At 36.5% G+C, this 25,686-nt stretch overlaps 1 protein-coding gene across 1 annotated transcript in view; it reads left to right on the top strand.

Moving 5' to 3' along the window:
- FAM177A1 (family with sequence similarity 177 member A1) overlaps positions 1-25,686 on the top strand; it is a 55,673-nt gene that overhangs the window by 12,528 nt on the left and 17,459 nt on the right. The window contains 3 exon segments of the mRNA XM_036749707.1: positions 3,046-3,225; positions 19,735-19,801; positions 24,453-24,550. Coding sequence (XP_036605602.1) covers positions 3,046-3,225; positions 19,735-19,801; positions 24,453-24,550 — 345 coding nt within the window.

Genomic DNA, 25,686 nt, shown 5'->3' with positions numbered 1-25,686 from the left:
GCAATTCTTTTTTGTGGTGGCAAAGAATTGGAAATTGAGGGAATGCCCATCAGTTGGGTAATGGTTGAACAAGTTGTGGTATATGATATGATGGAATACTATTGTGGTATAAGAAATGATGAGCAGGATTGGTTTCAGAAAAGCCTCGGAAGATTTATATGAACTGATGCTAAGTGAAGTGAGCAGAACAGAACATTTTACACAGTAATGGTAAACAATAAACATGAACTTGGATAGACTTTAAGAGATAATGGAGGATATAAGGGCCTGGCATGCAGTGGTTTATAGCACGAAGTGCTGGGCAGGACTGAACAGCATCTAAAAAATAAAAAAAAGATGACCAACTGAAAGACTTAGCTACTGTGATTAATACAATGATCCATAATAGTTCCAAAGGAGTTACAATGAAAAAATGCTATCCACCTCCAGAGAGAGAACTGATAAACTGAGTGAAGATTGAAGCATACTTTTTTATTTTATTTTTCTTGGCCTTTCTAAAAAATGACATATCTTATATGGAAATCTGTTTTGCATGATTTCACATATATAATAGATATTTGGGGGGTGGGGAGGGATCGAAAGAATTTTGAACTCAAAATGTAAAAAAAATGAGTATCAAGAGAAAAATTATTTTACCTTTAGACAGTATTATCCATAATATGTATGGGACTTGGGCAAGGTGGAAAGAAAAAATGAAATGTAAATATTGCAACTCAAAACTTTCACATGAGTTGCATGTGTACACTGGTTTGATATCTTATAGCGCTAAATTTTACAAGTTTAACTCCATAAGGTTTGCACTGGCTTTGTTGCACTGGCTTTCACCCAAACACTAGCTACTGGAAGGCCAGTGTTTTGTCAGGCCCTCCTAAATTATATTGTCTTTTTAGCTAGCAGGTTTGAGGAGCATTACCTTTCCAAAGGGACAATGCATGACAATTGGAAATAACACTTGTGAAAATCTGCCCTAGAAAGAAAGGCCTGTCCCAGTGTAAGCAGATAACACTGGACAATTTGTGAATAGTGGTCTACAACAGACCCCTTTAACATAGAATTTCCAAGGGAAAATGTTTCTCAGCTAACCACAAGAAACCTAATGCCTAAATGGACATTAATGTTCATCCCTGTTTCTTTTTTTGCCTTCCTGATTACAGTTATGTTTATTGTCCCTTTTCTCTTAATAATGTCCTAATCCTTTTGGAAGGTTTATACCAAGGTTGTTCAAGCTATATCTTATTCCTCCCAGACTTATTGGAGTAACATTTGTTTGCTGCTTGGTCAATGTTTAAAAGTCTGTTCTGGATTTTATATGATTTGTTCACCATATTTTTGTTTCATCACCACCATAAACCTCTTTGAACTAAGGTTCCTATTTTGCTGTGTAACTAACTTGCTATACATTGCATAGACCAATTTTGTTGATATTTCTGAGGAAGTATCACAGGTCGGAATTGTGGAAGGAGTAAATTGTAAGTGCTGAGTAAACATCTCCTCCAGAAGTAACCTTTGAAATTAAAGAAATTGCTAAGAAAAAAAAAAGAAAGAAAAAGAATTTTAAAAATAGAGAGCCTCAGCCTGGCAGGAACAGAATGAGCCTTACTGATTTCTGGCTTGAAGGAGGCCTCCACTATCATTGAGATTTCTAGCTCCACCAGGATATTCTAATGAGATTAACTAAAGAGAAAACATCCCCAGTGGATTAGACCTGATCTTTGCCAACTCCTGAGAATCCAAAGTTAACTCAGTCCAACAGCACCTTTTTGCTCTCTAAAGTTATCAGTGAATTCCTGGTTGCCGAATCCTCAAAGGCCTTTTTTTCATTCTCCTCAACCTCTCTGCATTTGAAAAAATTTCCTTTATTGAATACCCCTAACATATTTAATTTTATAGCTTAAGAACTATATAATAGTTTTTAAAAAAACTAGATTTCTGCATAACTTTCAAAAAAAGAGTTTCTTTTTAAAGTATAGTATACTTCCATTGAATCTATGCTGCTGACCACGTTCATATATAGGATGATGTGTTATAAGTCCAACCCCTCATTTTACAGATGAGGAGCCTATGGCTTAAAATTACACATTGATTAGATATAACTGAGCTACGATATGAATTGCAATCTGTTGAGAACTTGGCCTAATTAATTAATGGCCTCTACTGCTAACCATGCCAACACCTCCATAATGCAACAGCATTTAGTCTCCCTTCTTGCCTCTTGAGACTTACCTTCTGGGGATGATCTCCTCAAATTACCATGTCTATATTTGTTTATATGTTGTCCTCTCCCCTCATCCTCCCATGCCCAGTAGAAAGTAAGTTTTTTGAAAATTGGGGTTGTTTTTCTTCTTACCTTTTGCATCTCTACCGCCTAGCATATGTATGTGTGTGTGAGTATATATATATATATATATATATATATATATATGCGTGTGTATATATGTGTGTGTGTGTGTGTATGTGTGTGTGTGTGTGTGTGTGTGTGTGTATAGTGTTTAATAAATGCCGATTGGCGAGGATCTCAAATTCATGTTTTTTTCCCTATTGTCTTCTAGTTGATTTTTTAAAATTATGTTTACTCTTAATTCTAAAAAACATGAAAATTACAATATTAGTTGAAATAAGTTAGTTTCTGGTTTTCTCTTGTCTTTTTCTTTTTTCCCTGTGATTGAGAGAAAAGGAATCAGAGAATAGGAGAAGCCCTAAGACTAAGAGTCAGGGGAACTGATTTCCTTTTCCAGTACTGACTTTTTCCTTTTCCAGTAACTGACTTCATTACCTTGAGCAAACCACAAAATCTTTCTAGGTTTAAGTCTGTGAAATGATGTGGGATCATTGATTTAGAGCTCATACTGTCTTTTCTCATAGGTCATCTAGCTCAGTCCCTTAATTTTACAGAAGAGGAACCTGGGGTCCAGGGAGGTTAATTGAGGACTTGGCCCCTTTCAGCTCTAATTTCTTAGAACAAAATTTTTTGTGTGTGTTCCAAAAATGAGGGGGGAAAAGCAAACCCACATAAAATTACCTTTTTTTCCCTGCAATGTGTTACAGGTACAAATGAGTTGTGATGGAAACTTTGAAAATGTAGAGCTGGGTGTCATAGGGAAAAAAAAGAAAATTCCAAGACGAGTCATTCACTTTGTCAGTGGTGAAACCATGGAAGAATATAGCACTGATGAAGATGAAAACAATGGTCAAGAGAAAAGAGACCTTTTACCTACCATTGATCCGGTAGGTTTTTTACTTTTACTTTTTTATTACCTTTTTTTTGCCCAGATAAATATCGCAGGAGGGTCTTTGAAAGAAGAACTAGCCCATTTTCATATTTATTTTACTGTTCATGACATTGTTAATATTCTTAGGTCTGTGTACGTGGAATTTTGAGAGACAGCTTGGTACAGTAAGTAGAGTGCTGTACTTGGAGTGCCTGCTCTGACATTTAGTAGCTACATAATCATGGGCAAAGTAATGTAACCTCTTTAAGCTTTGGTTTCCTTCTTTGAAAAATGGGGGTAATAATACCTCTTTGATTTAGTTTTTAAGGTTGCTATGAGGCTCAAATGAGAAAGCATTTTGCAGAGTCAGTTATCGATGCTATCTTACCTGTTTGAGAGGTTGGTTTATATGCTTCCTTTAGACTTTATAAGTGGCAATATTAATATCAAAGTTTCTTTTTCAAGTGTCTTACTGGAAAATCAAATAAGTAGTGGTTTGATTAATACAAAACCCTCTGCTAACAAGTATGGTAAACTTTACGTTCCTTAGTTTGTAACTATTTTGAAGTGAGATAATAGGTCACACAGTCCTTTGGTCTCTGCAAGTTTGTATGTAATAGTAATAATAGTGAGTATGTAATAATAGTGTATGTAATAATGATGATGAATAAATAATTCACTTATATAGGGCCTACTGTGTGCTGGACACTGTGCTAAGCACTTTACAAATATCTTGTTTGATTCTCACAAAAATGCTGGAAAGTAGGCGTTATTATTATCCCTGTTTTACGTTTGAGGAAATTGAGGCCAATAGTGTCTGAGGCTGATCCTCCTGACTTCAGGCCGACGGTTCTATCCACTGTACCATCTGAAGCTATAACCTCTCTATATAAGTGTAAACCAGCCTGAATAGACAAGTCTCTGTTCCACCTTTATGCACTATGAGGAAGAGTCTAGAACTTTTCTTAGCCTTTTCCAAATGAGCTGAAGGAGTAATTAATATGAAAAGAGAATGTTACCGAATGAATTAGGATTAACTTCTTTCTTTTCATTAATTGCTGAATTTATCACAATTAAGTAGCCTTTAGGATCATTTGGACCATAGAATGAGAGCTGTAAGGGTCCATAAAGGCCATCTAGTCCAGCTAGATGAGAAAACTGAGGCCCAGAGACTCCATGTGACTAGAGTCTACATGACTTGCCCAAGGTCACACAGCTGATAAATAGCAAAATGGATTTGACTTCAAATCCAGCACACCTTCAACTACACTGCTGTTTCCAAACAATAAAATTGTATATGCTATGGTGGACCGGTTCTCATCTGTGGCACATTTTTACCTTTACTACCAAACATTCTTAGTACTTAAAATTTATAAACTTAAAAATAGATCTGTCCTCCCACCCTTTGAGGTGGAGAGAGCCTCCGTGATAAGACTACAGAGGGCAGAGTGCTCACAAGTAGAGATTTTTCTCTATTTTACTGGTCCACCATAGTTTGGGTAGGGAAACATTCAAGTAGGTGGTCTCTAATGTGTCTTCCAATTACAGATGTGAACTATACAGTAAAGTAGTTTCTGTAAAGTTTAGAAATTTTATTCGCCTCTTATAATCAAGAATTTCAGACTATTGGAAATCCTTATAATTTTTCTTCCTGAGTTAGGAATATTTGTTTTCTATTATAATTGTGAGTGAAGGAATGAATGTAAAACTTATTAATTGCTAGAGTGCTGTGGAAATAAATAGAAAATAAAATCAACTCCTCCTCTCCAGAAACACACAATTCTAATGGGGAGACAACACATATAGAAGGCTTTAGCTTTAAATCAAGTGGAAAGGTCCCATGTGGGTGTAGTGGCAGAGAAGCTGAAAATGCATCTTTTTAAATGTCATTTCCACTGATAAAATCTTACCAGTTTCTGATGTCGAACCATTTGACTGCGCCAAAGCCTCTGGGGATAAGAATTTTCTTATCTGCATCTCCAGTAATTATGATTGCAAAAGCACCAGCAGAAACAGTTGCCAGGTGGCATCTCCACTGTGGTTGTTTCCACAGATGTTGCCAAACAGGGCTGGTCTGGTTTGAGAGGGACTGCTGTTCCTAAGACCCTTGGGTTCAGGGTCCTGAGCTATCTCCATGAAATCTGAAGGAATGGTGGTGGTGGTGGTGGTGGTAGTTTGATTTGCCTGCCCCATGTTCCCTCAGAATGCCTTGCAGCTTCATCTAGGTAGGCAGCCTAATTATGAAATATACTTACGAATTTAACTAAGTTGTTTATAAGTAGAGCCAATAGGATTTAGTAACATGGGATGAGAGAGGAGAAAGGCCTTTGTTAGTGATGGGAAAATGATTTTGAACTTAACAGAAATAAGGTAGTTAGAAGTAGGTTAGGTTTTAAAGGAAAAATAAGTTTATCTTAGACATCAGTTTTGAGATGGGACATCTCAGTATCTTTGGGCATTTGCAAATGAGGTTTGAGAGAAATATTAGATGGAGATATAGATTTGGAAGTCATGTGTGTTGAGGTGATCATTTGAAGCTTTGGCAGTATATGAGACTGTGAAATGAGAGAAAAGGGCCAAGAATTAACCTGTAAGAGAATGCCTACATTTGAGAGACTGAAGGAAGAAGCTAGGTATAGAGACTTGAAAAAATCAGGGGTAGAGCATAGACCCCTGAGGAAGGAGAGGGTGTGATTAGCAGTAGCCTTAGAGAAATGAAGCAAGATAAGTAAAAGGAAAAAAACCATTGCATTTGGTGATCCTGGGAAGTGTCTGGCTATTTTGTTACTATGAAAGAAGCCAGTTGCAGTACAATACAACAATAATTAAATTTCTGTTGTATTAATGTTAGGCACTGAAAGTATTATGTCTTAATTATTTAATTAATAATTATGTATTAATGTTAGGCACTGAAAGGAGATAAAAAGATAAGACAGTCTCTTCTCTCAAAAAGCCTACTGATTGTAAGGGGTTAAAGAATGAATAAGCTATTAATGAAGTCATTTTGCATAGGTCATTTTTTCTAAAAGTTTAGCAATGAGTAGAGTTGTAGAGAATCTTTAAAAAAGGTAGATTAAAAATTTTTGAGAATGTGAAGAGTGGAATATGTTTGTAAACTCCAGTAGATTTTAAGTTAAGGGCAGAGACAGTTTTATTTTTGTCTTTTTATCTGCAGTCCCTAGCATGGTTCCTTGCAAAAATAGTAGGTTCTTAATAAATGTTTGTTGAATTTAATTTCTTTCTTTTTTTAAAGAATTTTAGCCTTTACACATTTATTTTTTTCTTTTTTAAAATTGTTTTAAACTTAAATACAGAATATGAAAAGAAAAAAAGTATTGCCATGTGCACAGCATAATGTAAGAGGATTCAAAATATACAGCTATAAATTTCCATTTCAAGAAAGCCTATATATAATAAATACCCATTGTGTGCAGAGCTGTCCATCTTTTTTTTTTTTTTTGCTTCTTTGTAAGTTTTCTTTTATTTTCTGCTGTGCACATTTTACTTTGTTCTTTTTTCCCTCCTCTCCCCCAAGACGGCTACAATTAAGCTTGAATATATTTTTTATATATACACATACATGCATACATATACACATACACGTATACATATACACACAAAGTTATATACATGTATATACACATTTACATACACATACATATAGTTAAAGATCTATAATCATAGCCATATGTCTACATATACACATGTGTATACATCTATGTAAGACTGCACCTATAATTATTTGTCCTCTGTTTTATGTTTGTGTCTCTTATTTCCTATTCTTCCTGATTCCTCTACTTTACTTCTGACCACTACCTTGCCCCTCCTATTACTTAACCTACCCCCCCAATCCATCTCTTATCTTCCCATTCCTGTTAATCTAAACATCCTTCTATACCCTTCCCTTATCTTACTCTCACACCCTTCCCTTCTAAAAATCCCAGGACAATTTTCTTTAATTGTTTCTTGTATTATTGTATCAAGATTTTTTTCTCATCATAGCTTACAGGTAGTCTAGTTACTCTTATGTTTTGACTTCTTGATCTGTTATCTAGACCAGTTGCTTTTCTTATGAGCTATTTCACATTCTCTTCTATTTTTTTCATTCTTTATATTTTATTTTATTTTTCTTGGTCTCTTGTAACTTTGGTGGCTTCCCCTTGCCCAATTCTAATTTTCATGGAGTTGTTTTTTTTTTCCTTAAGATCCTGGATCTCTTTTTCCAGTTGGTTAACTGTCTTTCCATAATCTTCTTGCTTTTCTTGGGTTATTATTTTTTTTTCCCTCAATCTCTCTCGTTTAATTTTAATGTCTTTTTTAAGTTCTTCTGTGAATCTTTTTGGACAGGTGACTATTTGACATTACTCTTTGGGGTAGGAGAGACTTTTTTTTTGCTTTAGTATCCTCTTCTGAGAATGAACAACAGTCTTGATTTCCATAGTAACTTTCTATAGTTGGGTTCTTTCTCCTTTGCCTGCACGTTTTAAAATTTATTAGTAGCAGCTTATCATTGTAATTACCTGGAGTATGTCTTGAGGTGTGAGGGATGGTACCTCTGGCCTCACATTCTCCTTCAGTTCTCCCCTCTGGCCTGGAACTGAAAGAACTTCACCATCTTATATGTGCCCACAGCCAGTGGCGCCCCTGCCCCACTGCTTCTATACTCACTGGGTATGTCCTGGTTCCTTCTCACCCAAGACCATGTCTTGACTGCACAGCTGGGTCTGGTGTCCCTCATCAGCAGCCCTCAATCTTCCCCTGCTCAGATGCCTGACTCCCCATACTGTCCAGGAGGTAAAAGTTCCTGTGGCTGGGCTGAAGCTACCTCCCAACCCAGCTAGCCCCAGGACTTGGCACTTGCAGTTTCAGCAAAAGTAGCCTGGAGGGGTTTCACGGGGACCAAACCTCAGGGTTCAGATCCTCCCAGGAGTACCACTATTCTGCCCCAACTCTTGTTTATTTTAACTACTCTACATTCACCCTGAGGCACTATTTTATCTTGTTTGTGAGGGAAATCTGGAGAGCTTAGAATTTTCTTGACCTACTGTGCCATCTTCCTAGAATCCTCTCTAATTTATTTCAGTTTGTAGGTAGAGGAGGAGAGATTGAAGCTGGAAGAGAGAGAAGGGATGATGGATGGTTCAGGATCTTGAAGGAAGTAGGAAAATGGGGTCAAGGCAAAGAGTATTTTGTAGGGATATCCTAAGCATTGGTTATTCTGATTTAGCAAGTAATTATAGGTGCTGGAGAAAAAAAAAGAAAAAGTAGCATTGTGTAGGGAAGGATATAATGTCTTAAGAATATATTTTGATATAAATGAAACTAAAGAAATGAGAGGGCAGGAAGAAAGCTAGAACAAGTTAGAAAAATTTCCTGTGGAAATGAGTGCTTATATTGGGTATGAATATCATACCTGTTTATTACATATGATTGTGATTGTCATACCCAATTTTTAGGGGAAAAGAGAATTTTTATTAGAATATACAGTTTTCAGATCTGTTTATTTCTCAAAGCTGAATTCGATTTTTTTTTTTACCAAGTTAAAATGTACTTATACAGCAACTTTTTAAAAAAATCAAATAATCAACAAACCAAACACATTAGAACTTGTACATGTAAGTATTGTCTTTCAAAGTATCATTTTGGGAGACTAGTTTACAGCAAACACAAGAGAGCCAGCCTGTCCTAATGTAGGTTCAGTAAGGTTAGGGATCCCAAAGTAGAGCACAGGGAAACACGGAGCACACAACTAGACAGAAAAAGTAAAGCAAGCCAGTCAGCTTTATTGAGGGGACATACTCACAAAAAGACAGGCAGTCAGAGAGAATGGAAACTGGTCAGGTCTACTGGGTTTTGGTGGAAGGAATGGCCCCAAAACCAGTAAAGTTCAGTAGGTTTTTATTGGGTTCCTCTCTGAGTCGAGCAAGACCAGACATTATGGGAAGAGAGTGAGAATTGGATCTGAATCTTACTGGGTAGGGGAAGGCCTAAAAGGATAGAGAGGATGTCTGGGGAACTGGCAGGTAATTAGTACTTAGACTGGTTATGTCTCTTCTGTTCTTATTTTGACCAGGAGACTCAGGAAATTTGTGCTTCCCCGAGGCTGCAGGGCAGGGATTACCTCCAAATCATGTAATCACATTATCACAAAATCACCTAAGTTGGTAACAAAGGTAGTCAGTAAAAGCAGTTACAGAAGAAAATTTATCCTGGAGAATTCTCCTGAATTAAAATTCAGCACATATGCAAGTTATTGTACTAGGTCCTGGGGATACAAACATCTAAAAAAAACAACATTCATAGAATCCTAGAATTGTAGATTTGGAAGGGACCTATTTGCATCTAATCCAACCTATACCTGAAAATAACCACCACTGTCAAATATCCAACACACAGAATTATATTGGAAAATAGTACATTATACACTTTAGCAAAAGTAATTTGCCTAGAGTATGCTTTTAAAACCATAACTTGACTTTTGATAAAGATAATGGAAAAGATTGTAGACTCGCCTCCCCTAATAAATTCTGTAGGAAAGTTTTAAAAAGGTACCGGATGAAACAGTAATGAGTATGTAAAACCAGAGCTCCTCCATCTATTCCAGGACTTCATAAGAGAATGGCTAGAGGGAATTTACTAAGGGGACCTGAAGCAAACTGCATATTGCTGGCTTGGGGAGACCCAAAGCAAGACAAAGTTGGTTCCTAAGAAATCACTGTTCGGGAGATAGAGAGGACTCCAACCGCAGCCTTGTGTGCATGTTTTGGAGCCTTCCAAGAGACTAGAGCCAGGTTTCATCAGCATAGTACCTTCATAACCTGTAGGCAAGGTGGAGACAGGGGTGTGAGAATTACCCACCATGAGGCCTCAAATTTTGGGGATTTCTGTATTCAGTGGCCAGGTTCACGTATTGAGGATAAAAAGCTGAGGTAGAAACTCCTCATCACCCTCCAAGATGCCTGAAGCCTCTTCTCAAGGCCCCTGTTAGGGACAAGTCCAATTCCTGGTTTAGTGACTGTGTTGAGGAGGCAAAGAAAAGGCCAAAACCAGCACTGTATTGGGCCGCTGGGAATTTGAGCAGATGGTGAGACCCAATTCCAGCTCTAAAACTAGTTTCCTATTCTAATCCAGGGCTGAAGCATAGAGCCAAAAACCAGCTACCCCATCCAGAACTGTAGTGAGTCTGTGGCAGAAGTAGGGGCAGGGACAGTCAGGACTTGCCCATACCATCTAAGAGTGGAAGGGGCAGAGCCTGGCCTTGGTACAAAGTCCCAATCCAGGAACTGGAGGAGTGAGTAAATGAAAGAGAGCTCTGAATACAGTAAAGAAGTACAGCAGGTTTAGAAAAGAAGACATGAAGAAAAAGGAAAAAATGAAATTGGAACTCTTCAGGAAAAAAATTTGCAGGAGAACAAAATGGCTTAGAACAGAAGGTAGAAAACATTATTCAAGTAGTGAACTCCCTGAAAGAGTGGAGCAAACAGAATTCAACTAGGATCTCTAATCCATTTCCTGGATTTTGCTTCGATTTCCTAGTGGTCCAACATGGGTGCTAGTTTCAGTCCTGCTTCTGTGCTTCCATCTTCTTGCAAGATCTCTCTCCAGGCACTGTGCTGGATGCTGAGGAATTCAAAGACAAAAACAAACTAACCCCTGCCCTCCCAGAGCTTATGTTGTAACAGAGGAGATAACCATAGACACATAAAGATTTATGCAAAACGCTTATGAAACACCACCTTCTTGAGGAGAAAGACACAAGCAGCTGGAGGGACCAGGAAAAGCCCCTTCTTGGAAAAGGTGATATTCAGGTTAAGACTTGAAGGAGACTAGGAAGACTTAAGGGCAGAAGCTAGGAGGGAAAACATTCTAGGCACAGGGAACAGCCATTGCAGAGTGCATAAAGGTGAATAATATGTTAATAAGAAGTCTGGAAAGATGGGACCAGGTGGTAAAGAACTTTTGATTCTAAACGGGTTTATTTTTGTTCCTAGAGGTGATAGGAAACCCATGGAGTTTATTTGTCAGGGGAGTGTTATGTTTAGCTATGCACAGATGAAGAACAGTACTAACTGCCAAACTCAGATTGATTGCACTGACCAGTTTTAGTCCTGAGTCACAGGTGAAGAAACACTGTCTCAATGGTGAGTTGTGAGCTGTGGGAATAGGATGTTGCATACATTGCTAATTGTGGCCATTCTTGTCTGTTGGTTGTTGTGATTGTGTTTTCCTTTTGTAAAGTCATAAATAAAATTTTTTTTGAAGAATTGATCCTATAAGGTAATTTAATTTTCTTTTTTGACAGAGTAGATAGTCAATATATATGGGTAAAGCTACATTTAGGTTTTAAAATCAAGGCATTTGACAAAGAAAGAAAAGGGTGCGCAACAAAATTTGCGGGGGGACCTTCCATAGTTATGGGTCAGAAGGAGGATAACAGATTGTTGAAGGGAGACCATTTGAGAGGCTTTTTTGATATGTCCCAAATATGTCCCTTCTTGATTTTTTCAGCCCAACTGATAGGATGGTGAATTACTAGACCAGAAGAATATGTCTCTGCTCTTCCTATTTCCTTTGCTTGTGTTGTTGATGAGAGGAACGGAAAAAAGAAACAAAAACGAATCTCCCAAAGGAGTCCACTTTATAGGATGGTTCTGAAGAAAGTGCTTTACCAGCCCTTAATTGCTTTATAAATATAAATAAAAATGTAATTTTTATAAATAAACATTTTTATGCAAATTCCACAACTTTATTTGCCTTTAGCTTTTTTTCATACTTTATATGAACTGATATTTATAAAATCAGCAGACTCTTTAAATGATTGTTATAAGATGTTAAAATACCTAGGGTTTACCTTGGAGAACAAGCTTTAAGTAGTTTGCAGAATTCCAGTTGTTTCCAGAATTCAAATAAGAAGTTGCTTACTACCAAGAAAAAGTTTATATTTTTTCTGAACTCGTTGAGCCCCTCTAGTGGAGTGTTAACATTTTATATGTTTAAAAAGAATTGCCTTCCCTTAATCAATTACTTAAAAATGTTTTTGCTAAAAGATCCCAAATTCATCCCTTCACATTTCTTTTTCAGGGCCCTCTTGAGTAGCAGATGACTTCATTTAATTTGAAATAGTATGTATACACTAAATGGTTTTAGAAGTATGCTGTTTTGAATGTAGACTTTGGGATTGGGATTATGGTAACTTTAAAAATGCTGCTCTTCTTGGTTGTTTTAAAGATAATGCTTAGTTTTAAACATCACTTCAAGGTTTAATACCAGTTACTCAAATAATTTTGTTTAATAAGTGGAATTTTACTCATTTTAGAAATTTTATTAGTACCTTTGATTTGTTTCTAAATATATACCTCCTGCCTCCCCACCAAACCATTCCTTGTAATCAAAGAATAAAAAAAAGGAGGAAAAAACCAATACTTTAGCAGAATTAACCAACACATTGATTTAGTTTGACAGTATAGTTCTTGTTCCACACCCTTAATTCCCATCTCTGCAAAGGAGAAAGGTATATTATGTCTTCAGTGACTGACATTTTGTCACTAAGTAATTCCTTAAACATTTGTTATGTGTGTACTATGTGCCAGTCACTGTACTAAGTGCTGAGGATACATTTTAACTAGAATTAATCTACTGTGTACTTTCTATTCCAAAAGGCTTTAAAGATCTTTGTAAAAAGCTACCTATGCCTCCCACCTGGGGCAGCTAGGTGGCCCAGTGGAGAGAGTTCTGGGCCCGGAGTCTGGAAGACTCATCTTCCAGAATTCAGATCTGGCCTCAGACACTTACTTAGCTATGTGACCTCAGGCAAATCACTTAACTCTGTTTGCCTCAGTTTGCTGATCTGTAAAATGAGCTGGAGAAGGAAACTGCAAGCCATTCCACTATCTTTGCCAAGAAAACTCCAGATAGGGGCACAAAGAATCAGACATGACTAAAACTGAACAACAACAGTGCCTTCTGCCTATAATGGTATTCCTTCATTTCTTTATTATTACAAGTTCTAAACCTTTTAGTTTAAGAAGAATAGGGTTTTTATGTTGCTTTTCTCATCTGAATACTTTTAGCTAGTAAGAGGTAATTTTTTTTTCACAGACGTACAACTCAGGAGATGAACCTGATATGAAATATCAGATAGATGAGCCAAAAGTACGAAATGCCTCCTCAGTTTTATGTGACCCGCCGCTTCTGTGTTCTGCTGTGACAGTGGCAGGAAAGAGAGGAGCAAATGCCAAGGACTTCATGGACCATTTTTTAGACTAGCTAAGTGAAATATGGGTTTACAGGTTTTCCTTGTAGAGGTAGATAAAGGAGTTGAAAGAATTGGTTGTATGATATATCCAGAAGCAACTGAAACCATCATTTCATGGGACATTTAGCCTGTATTGCATTGCTTTGATAAGAGCAGAGCCTAACCCTTTTCCTCAAATAAGTTAGGCTAGCTTCGATTTAGGCTAAAATCTTTGAGATTTGGTTGGCTCATGAGGCTAAAGGTTCAGGCTGTTGATATCACTTCCTAATTACCTGATTACAAAATAATCTCAAGGAACTCCAGGCTTCTCTGATTCTCCCCTCATTTAATCTGAATGGGCCACTCAAGGAAACTTTGAATAGCTGAATCAGCTCTAGGTATCCTTAATGCCTGTCTTTGTTGAATATCCACGTGCTGTCATGAAGTACATCTCTCTCTGTTAATCGTTGAGTGACCTAAGAATGTCTCATTTTGTCCCATTATTGATCCTAAACCCTTAGGAGGCTGGCCTCACTCATGCTCACCCCAGAACAGTTGCTACAGTTGCTTATAAGTATTTCTCAAAAAACCACTGTGAAAATAATTGCAGCTTGCATACTATTTCTGTTGCAGATGATGAGGAAGTAGAGAAATTTTATGAAGACCTTGTTAAGTTCTTGTCATTGCAGTGTTCAGTCTTGACTTCTGAAGATTGATGAAGTATGCCTCCTGCCTCTTGGCAGAGGTGTGGAATGATACATGAGTTTTCGGACATGATTAGTGTTAATTTGTTTTGATTGAATATAGCTATTTTACATAGACCACCTTAATTGGGTGGGGACAGGGAAAGTAAGTGGGAAGCAACAGAAGTTTAAAAAAATAAAGTCTAGAGCATCATTGTAAGACTACAATTAAATCAACATACACTTTGTTCCTTGAAGTCTTCAGTGTAAAGTTGACATAGGTTATGGAACTATGGCTCAGTAGTAAAGAATGGGAGAAAAGCCAAGGTCTTATCTACTACATAGTTACCTCAGGCCTAAATATCACAAAAACAAGAATTAGAAAATACTAGATATGGTGAATACTAACATCTAAAAACTGAAATAGATTGTATTTTAACACACAGGACATAATTTTATAGATGTGGAAATAATAACTGAGTCATCTGTACTGTCTGTAGAATAAGGCAACCAATTTTTTTATAGAGAAGATATTAATATGAAACTAGAAGAGAACAAAAATGAAAAAAGATGCGGAGTGCATTTAAAATAACTCCAACCTGATCTGCTTGATTTTTAATATTTAAACTTAACAGTTGACACCAAATAAAATAGGCATTTGTGGGTTATGCATGAAATTGCAGTTCCCTGTTACAGAGAGCTTGCTTTTCTTTTTAAATATGTAATAAATTCAATATATTACTTTAAAAACTGTGCTTCTTGTCTGTGATTCTTTCTAGACTTCCTTCTGTTCTTTTCTGTGCATTTAAAAATGCTTCAGTGAGCCTCTGTTTTCATTTTGTTTTGTTTTGGCTACCCTAAATGTAGCCTCTCTTTTTCCTCCACCAACTCACTACCACTCTGTTGGAAAAAGGAAAAAAAAAAACCTGTAACACACATAGTCGAGCAAAACAAATGTACACACTGATTTTGTCTGAAAACGTATGTCTTATTCTGCATCTTTAAGCTCTCTGATGTTGGATCACAAGTTTTACCATCAGCCTTCTAGTATTTTTGGCTGGTCTACTGATTTAACCTAATTAAACAAATTAACTAAAATTAATTAAGTAAACAAAAAGGCCTGTCACATCAGTCATAACAAATCAGAAGTCTACCTAATACAAATCAGTTGCCTTAAGGAGACCAAAAGAGCCTAAAAGCCACCTTATTCAATGAGCAATGATATTCCCAAACAGAGATAGTAACCAAGAACAACACTGGTTTGGAATACAATTTTGTTTTTATGAAATTGTATGAAAAAGAATGGTAGACAGTGACAGGTAGCATTGCCTTTCATCACAGCAAAAAGCAATGAGAGGGAAAATAAGTTTAACACTAAAAAGAGTGTTAAACTAGGTGTGTTAACAGAAGCAAAATAACTTCAATTTTACTTTGAAATAAAAATTTTCCTCCTATTATCTCTATTTCTTTGCCTTACAGATAAAAAATAATACTGCATCAATTGATGTAGCTTGGTGCTTTGAGTTATTTTAAAATTATGGTCCTTTAGGTGTTAGGAAAAGTTTTAAATAAGACACTCAACTAAGTCAAGTCATCCCATGGTCCTTTAAGGATGATATTGGAAGGGAATACAGCTAACAGATAAGAAATGGAAAATATTTGTAAGGACTTTTGTAACAAATTTTTCTCGCCATTAGACATGGGGAAACTCTCCACTCCCTGTTTGAACTCTTAACATCAGTCCTTGATTTTCTTCTTGAGGAAATTGATTTGGCACTGAAGAACTGAGTAAAAACTGAACTAGAGCAAATGTATAGCTGGCAGTGACACAATTGTGAGGGCGTTGAGGGATTGCTTCTCAATATTAAAAGAGACGTTTCAAGATATATAAAGAGGTATCTATCAAAGGTATGGGGGGGGAATCTTGTACATTATTACAGTATTGCTGAACAAAGGTGCTTGAGAAAACATCAGTAATTACCTATCTGTGCCTACTTTGCACTAATTTTTTCATGAAGATAATCAAAACATATAAAGGCATTTTTGGTGAGTGTATTAGAAGACACTTTCGTGAGCAATATTCCATAGTACACTAAGTCAATTGAAAGATACAGGGAATATAATTTCCCCCATTATTTGTAATTTGTTGATTATAAAAGAGCAGTTGATTTAGAATGAAATGCTGCCTTAAAGTCTCCCTCACACACATATCAATTATGCAAGGTTCTTTGAACTATATAACAGAGAAAGCCTTGCTCAGCCCTAGGATTATTAACATCAAATGAGGCATAAAAGAGAAATAAATGTCTGGCATAAGTGTTTACCACTGCTGTGGAACTGAAGAACAGAGTCCAAGTCAAAGAGGGATTTCCTATAGATGGTGAAGTCCTCCTGATGTTCTTGTTTATGTAAGATATTGTATTGATTGTATAAAGCCTTAAATATCGCAGAGCCTTCTAAATGAAATTCATAATCACTCAAAAGAATTTGGCCTATTTTCAGAGGAAAAACCGAGTGGATGAAGAATGGCTAATGTCCAAATAATGATATGAAGTTGGATTGACAGTGTAGAGAGTTCATCCATCAGCATATTTTTCTTAAATATACTATACATGGACAATGAGGTGAGTCCAAAAGTGAAGAGGAGAGCAGTCTGGTTCATCTTTAGGAAACTGTGAAGTTATTATAATGACTCCAAACTTATTGAAAAAAAGACCTAGCTTTTCAACATCATATTTCTGATATGTGTATATGTGTGTGTATGCATACACATGCTCCCATTATCTTTTAATCATGGGCTTCTCTGTCTTGGGTTCTTTTTTCATCTCCCTAGAATCTGTAATCTCATTGGAACCTGTGGGTTCAATTATCTCTGTGCATATGACTCCCAGACCTATATATCTATATCTCTTCTAGCTTCTGAGTGCCAGTCCTCTATTACCAACTATCTAATGGATATTTAGAACTGGATATCCTGTGGACATCTCACATCTCACAGGTCCTCCCATCTACAATAGAACTGATCTTTTTCCCTGAACCTATCCCTTTTCCCAGATTTTCCTATTTCTCTTGAACCTGATGCCATCATTGCAGCCATCAAGGTTTTAAAACCTTGATGTTACAAACATTAGCAACTAGGTATCTCAGTGGCTACCTTGGGGGAAAAAAAAAACTTATGAAAACTGGAAAGCAGTCTGGAAGAAATTTAGGCTTAACCCATCTTATATCATATTCCACAATACATTCTAAATGGTTATGTGACCTTAATATTAAAGATCATACTAAAAAAAATTAGAAGAGAAACAGATCATGTACTTCTCATAGCTATAGGTAAGAGATGTATTTTTAACCAAATTAGAGGCAAAAGAAAAAAGATGACTTTGATTACTTAAAACTGAAGAGCTTGTGCATAGACAATATTAATGTATGTAGGTACATTAGAAAAATGGTCAAATGGGAAAAATCTTTGTATCAAATTTCTCTTAAGTTCATGTTAACCAATATATGTAAACAGTAAAAATATATGACTAATAATTTGCCAATCGATAAATGGTCAAAGAATGCAAACAAATGGTTCTCAAAAGAACTGCACAGTATTCGCAACCACATGAAACAATGCTTCAAATCACTAATAGAGAAATACAAATAAAAACAACCTGAGGTTTCACTTCACACCCTGCAAATAGGAAAAATTGTAATATTGGGAGGGTTGTGGAATGATAGGTAAACTAATACATTGTTGGTGGAGCTGCAAAATGGTCCAACCATTTTGGAAAACAGTTTGGAATTATGCAAATGAGATGACTAAAATGTTTGTACCCTTTGAACCAGAGATTCCATTACGGGGCTGATATTCCAAAGAAGTCAGTGATAAGAAAGTCTGTCATATACTCCGAGATATTTATAGTGGTAATTTTTTGTTGCTTTTGCTGTTTGTCCTTGTAATAGCTAAGAATTGGAAACAGAATAGATGCCCATCAGTTAGGGAATGGCTAAACAAATTGTGGTACAGCAATGTAATAGAATATTGCTGTTCTATAAGAAACACTGGGCTATAAGAAATCACTGTGATGAATACAGAAAAGCATGAAAAGAGCTAAGTGAATTGATGCAGAATAAAATAAGTAGAGCCAAGAAAACAACATGCACACTGTTGTAGTTACCAGCAGTAAATGGAAACTAAACACCAAAGAATCAAAAGTAAATGTAACAAAAGCAGATGTTACTCGTTGTGTATGTTTTCCAGAATTTTCCAATGTATTGATCAGTTATGCTGATTGTTTCTTCCTCTCTGAAAACACTTTTTGTTATGTGAGATGGCCTTCTGAAAGGGAAAGGAGTGGGGAGAGTTATGATGATGTAAGAAACAAGTTATCAATGGAGAGGAAGAAAGGATAGATGGACCAACAGACCACTTTAAATTCCACGTTCCCCTTTCCTAGTATCTCTAGTTGGCAGTGATTAGGCATAGTACTTTGTTCTATAATTCTATAATTTGCTTATTGTGTAAGTTACAGCTATCAGTGTTTGTGCCTTGTCTCTGTACCAGACATTAAGTCTGTAAGTCCTTGAGGGCAGGGACTGGGTCTTATCTAAGATTTGTATCTCTTTATCCTTAATAGAGTTCTACAGACATAAATCGTTAATTATGTTTGTTGATTGGTTGACTGCTTTTTACCTGGCCTAGTCCCCTACACAAGCCATCTAATCCCTCTGGGCCTCAGTTTTTCTAATCTATATAATGAGACCTGATAACATGCCTGGAATTCTTTCCCTCCCTTACCTCTATCTCCTGCTTTCCTTGACTTCCTTCAAGTCTTAACTAAAGTTCCATGTTTTGCAAAAAAGTTTTTTTGCATCCTCTGTAACGTTTGTGCCTTCCCTCTGGACGTAATCTCTAATTTATTCTGTATGTGTCTTTTTTGTGCACAGTTGTTTGCGTGTTATCTCTACCATTAGACTGTGAGCTCCTTTTGAGAGTAGGAGCTATTTTTGCCTTTCTTTGTAAATTCAGAGTTTAGCTTAATGCCCAGCATGTAGTAGGCATTTAATAAATGTTGACTTGATTTGACTTGGCTTTCAAGGTACCTTCCATTTCTAAACTTGTGCTTATTTAGCTACCTAAAAACAAAGAAATGACCGAAAGGCAGCAGGTACAAGAGAGAGAAGGATTGTCGAGACCCACGGTTTAAGAAGCACTTAAGGGGCTGCCAGTAGAAAGAAATTTAAGAAACCCTGGTCTAGATAATAAATAATTCTAACTTTTAGTCACTGAATAATTGAGTGGGGTGTATATTTGAAAAAAAAAACTACTAGTGAATTTAAAGGAAGGGGTGGGGTTTTTTTCCCACTCTGACATTTTGGGATTCTGCTGTACAAATAATAGTTTATTTATTGAGTTCCTTTCAAGTGCTTGTAGTTGTGAAACGTTTTCTTTGGAGTTCTCCCCAAAAAGCTTTTAGGAACTTGCTTAAATTTTAGACATTGTGGTTCTGTATTCTGTCTACTTAACAAGTATTGTTAATTTGGGATTGTCAGCTGTATACACAGTAACAATGTTCCAATGTTGAATGTTGCTACAAATTATTTTGACTTCTTGCTGTTGCAGACAACACTTACCTGGGGCCCTTACTTATGGTTTTACATGCTTCGTGCTGCCACCTCAACACTTTCAGGTATTGCTTCAATATTTGAGTACTGTGAATAGCAGGTGACTTAGCAGAATTGGTTCAGTAAAGTACAATACAGGTAGAGGGAAGGAAGGAAGGGAGTGGAATCGAAACAACCCTTCTCTAGCTCCTGCCTATTGTTTTCACAGCTTTAAACTGCTAAACTATACCTCTGTTTCTTTTATCACTTCCTCATTTTCCAATGATGTTTTAATGGCTAAACCTGGTTACTTTCTCTTAATCCTTACTCTTTTTGTCCTCTGAGCTACTTTTGCCACAATCAACTGACTTTCATGACATTGTTATCCCCTTGGTCCTCCTTCCTACCTTTCTGAATGTTCCTTCTCAGTCCGATTTGCTAAATCATCATCTATATTCTGTTCTTTAATCTCAAGTATTCGTAGAAAGAATCAGACTCTGCTCAGGGCCCTCTTGACTTTTCTTTCTAAACTCCCCATTTTGGCAATCTCATTAACTCTCATGTTTTCAGTTACTATATCTATGAAGATGACTCCCCAAATTATGTATACAATATCCATCCCTTTCCTGAATTCCAGTCGTGCATCATCAACTGCCAACTATTCTCTGAAGACAAGGATTGTTTCATTTTGTCTTTGAATCTCCAGTGCCTAGAACATAGTAAACAATTAATAAATGCTTGTTGATTGATTGACCTCTCTACCTAGATGACCCCGTAGGCATCTCAAAATCAACATCTTCCTTACTCTCTAAACCTGTCCTTCCTACAGACTTCTCTTGTTTTCTTCTATTTACTCAGTTTCACATCATTAGAGTCATTCTTCACATTTCCACGCTTCTCTCCATGTAATCAGTTCCCACATCTTGTTAAATCTGTGCCTACAATAATTTCTTGCATCTATCTTCGTCTCTCAACTCATGTGGGTACCACTCTCATGCAGATCCTTATCACCTCTTGCTTGGATTCATTGGAATGTTTTATTGCTGCCCTATGTCTTACATACCACCTGTCAACTCTTTCTTGTGACAAGAAAAACAATTAAGCAAATAAACCCAATATAATGACCGTATCTAGAAATTTATACAATATTATGTCTTGGTAACTTACCACCTCTTTGCCATAATGGGGGATTGAGGGAGCTATATCTCATTATCTGACTTTTTCAGTTATTCAGAGTTCAATTAGATTTACAGATATTTTCATTTACATTATTCTGGTAGTTCTATATATTACTTTGTGTCATTTAAAAAAATTTTCCATGCAGATCAAAGCATACTATTTTCTTTCTCTTTTTTTGGTTTTTTGTCATAGTTTTTCGCTTTTGTTCTGATTCTTCTTTCACAACATGACTAATGAGGAAATAAGTTTTTAAAAAATCTTCCCATGTTTCTCTGAATTTATATTATTCATCATTTCTTACTGCATAATGATATTCCATTTCATTTATTATCTCGTAGCTTTTTAGTAATTTCCTGATGATTGGCACCCACTTTTTATACAGTTCTTTGCTACCATATAGTGCTACTATTAATACTTTCATATGTATTAGGTCTTTGTTTCTGTTGTTTATTTCTTTGGGACATTTCCCCAATAGAATAGTAAAATTGTTTTAATCACTTTGTATAATTTCAAACTATTGTCCAAATCTGTTTCATAGCTCTACCAACAGTGCATTCATGTTCCTCACCTCCCATAGCCTCTCCTGTAGTGACTATTGCTATTTTTTGGTCATCTTTGCCAGTTTGCTTGCTGTGAGGTAAGACTTCAGAGTTGGTTCATTTTACATTTATCTTCCTATTAGTGATTTGTGACTTGTTTTCATGTGGGCATTTATAGTTTGCACTTATTTTGAAAACTGTTCATATCCTTTAACCACTTAACTATTGGGGGAATGTCTTGATATGTTTTCGTGTCAGTTTTCTGTATAGTTTGGATATCAGTTTCCTCAGCTATATCTGATTGCAGATATTTTTTGTACTCTTTTCATTTCTCTTCTGATTCCACCTTTATATTAAAATCTTTTTAATTAATTTTATGTAGCCAAAATTATGTATTTTAGCTTTTATGATCTCTTCTATCCCTAATTGGTTTAAGAATTCTACCCCTAGCCAAATTATGAAAGTTACATGATTGTTTTCTTTTCTGAGGTTTTTATGGTATGATATATTATTACATTTAGGTCACATAACCATTTTGATACATATTGTGGCATACGGTGTTATTGGTCTAAGTTTAATTTCTGCCAACCTGCTTTTCTGTTTTCCTAAGAGCTCTTATCAGGCAGTCCTTTTATTAATTGAGGCTCTTGGTTTCACCAAAAACTAGGCTTCTGTTCTATATTTCCTGTGTTTTTTGCTTATCTAACCTGACCTGCTGATCTGTTTTTCTGTTTTTTTGACCTCAGCTGGGGTATTCCTTTTAATTGGTCCAGTAGAATGTAAGTTCCTGGAGGGCAGAGACTATTTCACTTTTGTATTTGTATTTCCAGCACCTAGCACAGTACTTGGCACATAGTAGGCAATTAGTAAATGTTTATTGATTGTTTGGTTCCCCTGGTTCTGATCTCTCCTCTCTCTAGTCCAGGGCTGTTCAAAATGCAGCAGCCCGCAGTGCGATTCATGTGGCCCATTTACAAGCATAGAAATTTAGATAAATGCTTTAGTAAATGAAGCCAAGCTATCCTAGAGCTCTCACTAAAATGGCAAATCAAAATATGTTGTCGGTTGTTTCAATAAAAACCTAAGGTTGGACAGCCCTGCTGTAGTCCATCATCCATACAATTGCCAGCTAGTATTCCTAAAACCTGCTCCTCCCTAAGAATCTTCAGTGACATATTTCCACTAGAGTAAAATTAAAAATGTCTATCTTAGCATTTAAAGCCCTTCACAATATGGTTCCAGCCTTCTTTTCCAAACTTTTTTCAGAAAAAGCAATCTCTCCATCAAGCTGTCCTTCAAGCAATCTACATTCTAACTGTCCTGGCCTCCTTACTCTTCCCACATACAGCAGTCCATCTTTAATCTTGGAGCCTTTACATGAACTGGTCCCCATGCCAGGAATATACTTTTTCCTCACATAAGGATCTAAATGTGCTAGAGATAATTTGGCTATTAGTGTTCCCTATCTCCTTCTAATTATTTTATATTGCTTTCTGTATACTTTCTATGTCCCCTCCCCCAATCTCCCATTGGATGCAAAGTCATTTGAGGGCAGGAATGGCTTTGTTTTCTCTTTGTATTTCCAGCATCTTGCCATGCACATATTATGTATTTAATAAGTGCTTGTTTTATTGTATTTTTTAAGTTGACCTATAGAATCAATAAAGAACTGTAATATCCACATGGCATTCCATTTATGAACCATACCCGCTTTTTGTTGGATTTTAACTCTGTTGCTCTTCTGACTGTGTTTTTCTCTTCCTGGATTTGATTTACATTCTCTTTATAATTGCTTAACTGCTGTTATATTTCATTGACATTACATTTAAATCAAGATATGGTTAGAAAAGTGATAATTTTGAAATGTCTTCTTTGATTTCTCTGCAGCATTTGACAACTGATGATTACCCCTTCCTTTTGGATACTGCCTTTTCCCTTGACTTCCAAGATAACACGTTTTTCTGGTTCTATTCATAGTTCTCCATCTGTTCCTTTTTTTCCCCTTTCATTGATTCTTCAACCTTTTTCCTACTCCTTAAAGTGAGGTTTCTCCAAGGTTATATTCTGGCCCTTTTCTGTAGTCTCACTATATTCTCTTCCTTAGTAATCTCATTCATTCTAATGACTTCATGTAACAACTCTTCCAAGCAGATGACACCTAAATATCTAGGAGTAACCTCTTTCCCAAGCTTCATGGAGGTTTACATTTCCAACATGTTCCCCTGGATATCCTATTAACATCTTAACTTCAGCATACCTCAAACCTACTTTTCCTTCTTGTTTAATCAGCGGTGCCACCTGGTCTCCAGTGTTCAAAACTCCTCTTATCTTTTATTCTTCTTCCACCTCTCATTTCTAGTTGCAGGGTCCCAAGGATTTGATCCCCATATACTCCCTCCTTTCTGTTCGGTACTGATATCAGCCCAGTATAGGTCCTTATTACCACCCAGCTAGACTCTAGCAATAGTCTCTACATTCCACCTATCCTTCACACTGCTGCCAAATAAATTTTCCTTAAATATAAATCTAATCTTGCCTGGGCCTCAGTCTCCTAACCTATAAAATGAAGATGATAAGCTAAATGATTGAAGGTTTGTTTTAGCTTGAAATACTGTGATCCATGCTATTTCTCTGCTCAAACCTGTACCCTATTGCATAGGGAACATTGCTGCCAAGCAGTGCTAGTTGTCCCTGGAACATTTTCCCATGTTGGTACCTTTTATTATTTTGTTTTCCCTACCTAGTATTCCTTCCTCATCCCTCCACTTACTGAATCCCTACCCATCCTCTAAATAAAAACTCAAATGCTACCTCTTCCACTTACCTGGTATTAAGGTTATACATGCTAGAAAATAAATTCCACATGGATGGAGTTGTCCTATTTAAACTTCTTACCTCCCTTCCTGCCTAATCTACTACTCTGCACAGTAAATAATTAATAAATGTTGAATTAAATTTAAATGCTGTGAATTCAAGTTTTCATTCAGAATTCTCTATTGTTTCAACTTTGTACCCTCAGTGTGTGACTTTCTTGGAGAGAAGATTGCATCACTTCTGGGTATCAGCACCCCAAAGTACCAATATGCCATTGATGAATATTACCGGATGAAGAAAGAGGTGTGTCTCTCTTTACTGCTTACATTTTTGTTTAATTCAAGGTTTATATGGACATAAATTAACTTGCCTCTTTAACCTATATATTACGAAAAGGTTACACTTGCACTAGGAATTTCATCCTAGAGTTACTTATTTCTCTTTCAGACTCAGACCTGTATTTTCATGCTTTGACCAGAATTTCACTCCAAACTATTCAGAATCTATTCTGTGATTTATAGACATCACAGGAGCTTGGAGGATGTTTACATAAAGCTCCAGGCTTTCTAGGGACCATTTCCTCTCTGGAACTGGTATCTGAATGTTCTAAAGTTTGCCTTTCTCTGATATACATGTAAGGAAGCAGCATAACATAGAAGAGAAGAGCACTGGCATTGAAGTCAAAGATGTGGCTTTGAATTCTGTCTCTGATACTTACTAGTTATGGAACCAGAGACAAGTCACTTGACTTTGCCACACTTGATGCTTTTCTTTTTGCTATTCCTTACACAGGATACTATGTGTTTGTACTGGCTGTCCCCTCCCGCCTGGAATGCCCTCTCCACCTCTGCTTTTTGCAACCCTTGTTTCTTTCAAACTCAGCTTAGATGTCATCTTACATATGAAGCCTTTAATGATCCCCATTCCCAGGCTGCTAGCGTCCCCCCCAGTTACTCTGTAATTTATATCGTATGTAATTATATGTGTATATATTGTCTCCTCTGATGAAATGGAAGCAATTTTAGGGGAGAAACGGCTTCATGTTTGTATTTGTGTCATTAGCAACTATCATGGTTCCTGGCACATGGTAAGTGCTCTGTCGATTGACCCCTCTGGAGCTCATTCTCTTCATCTGTAAAATGGGGATAAAAATATCTTTATTTCTCTCACAGGATTGTTGTGAGGCTTAAATAAAGATATGCAAAATGCTTTGCAAACCTTGAAGTGTTATATTAATGCCATTTGTTATTAGTTTACGTTGTATTTTTATTATTCGGTGAGTCTGAAATACAGTATGGCTAGCACCAAGGGGTGAGTGTCATTTCAAAAAAGTTACCAGTTTTGTTTATGAGATGCTATAAGATAGGGAACACTTGATGGAGTCAGGGGACCTAGCTCCAGAAGTGAGTCCAATCATGAGCAAGTTATGTAACTTTTTT

This window comes from Trichosurus vulpecula, chromosome 3, assembly GCF_011100635.1.
Source record: "Trichosurus vulpecula isolate mTriVul1 chromosome 3, mTriVul1.pri, whole genome shotgun sequence".
NCBI lineage: Eukaryota > Metazoa > Chordata > Mammalia > Diprotodontia > Phalangeridae > Trichosurus > Trichosurus vulpecula.
This window is presented reverse-complemented; position numbering and strand designations above follow the sequence as displayed.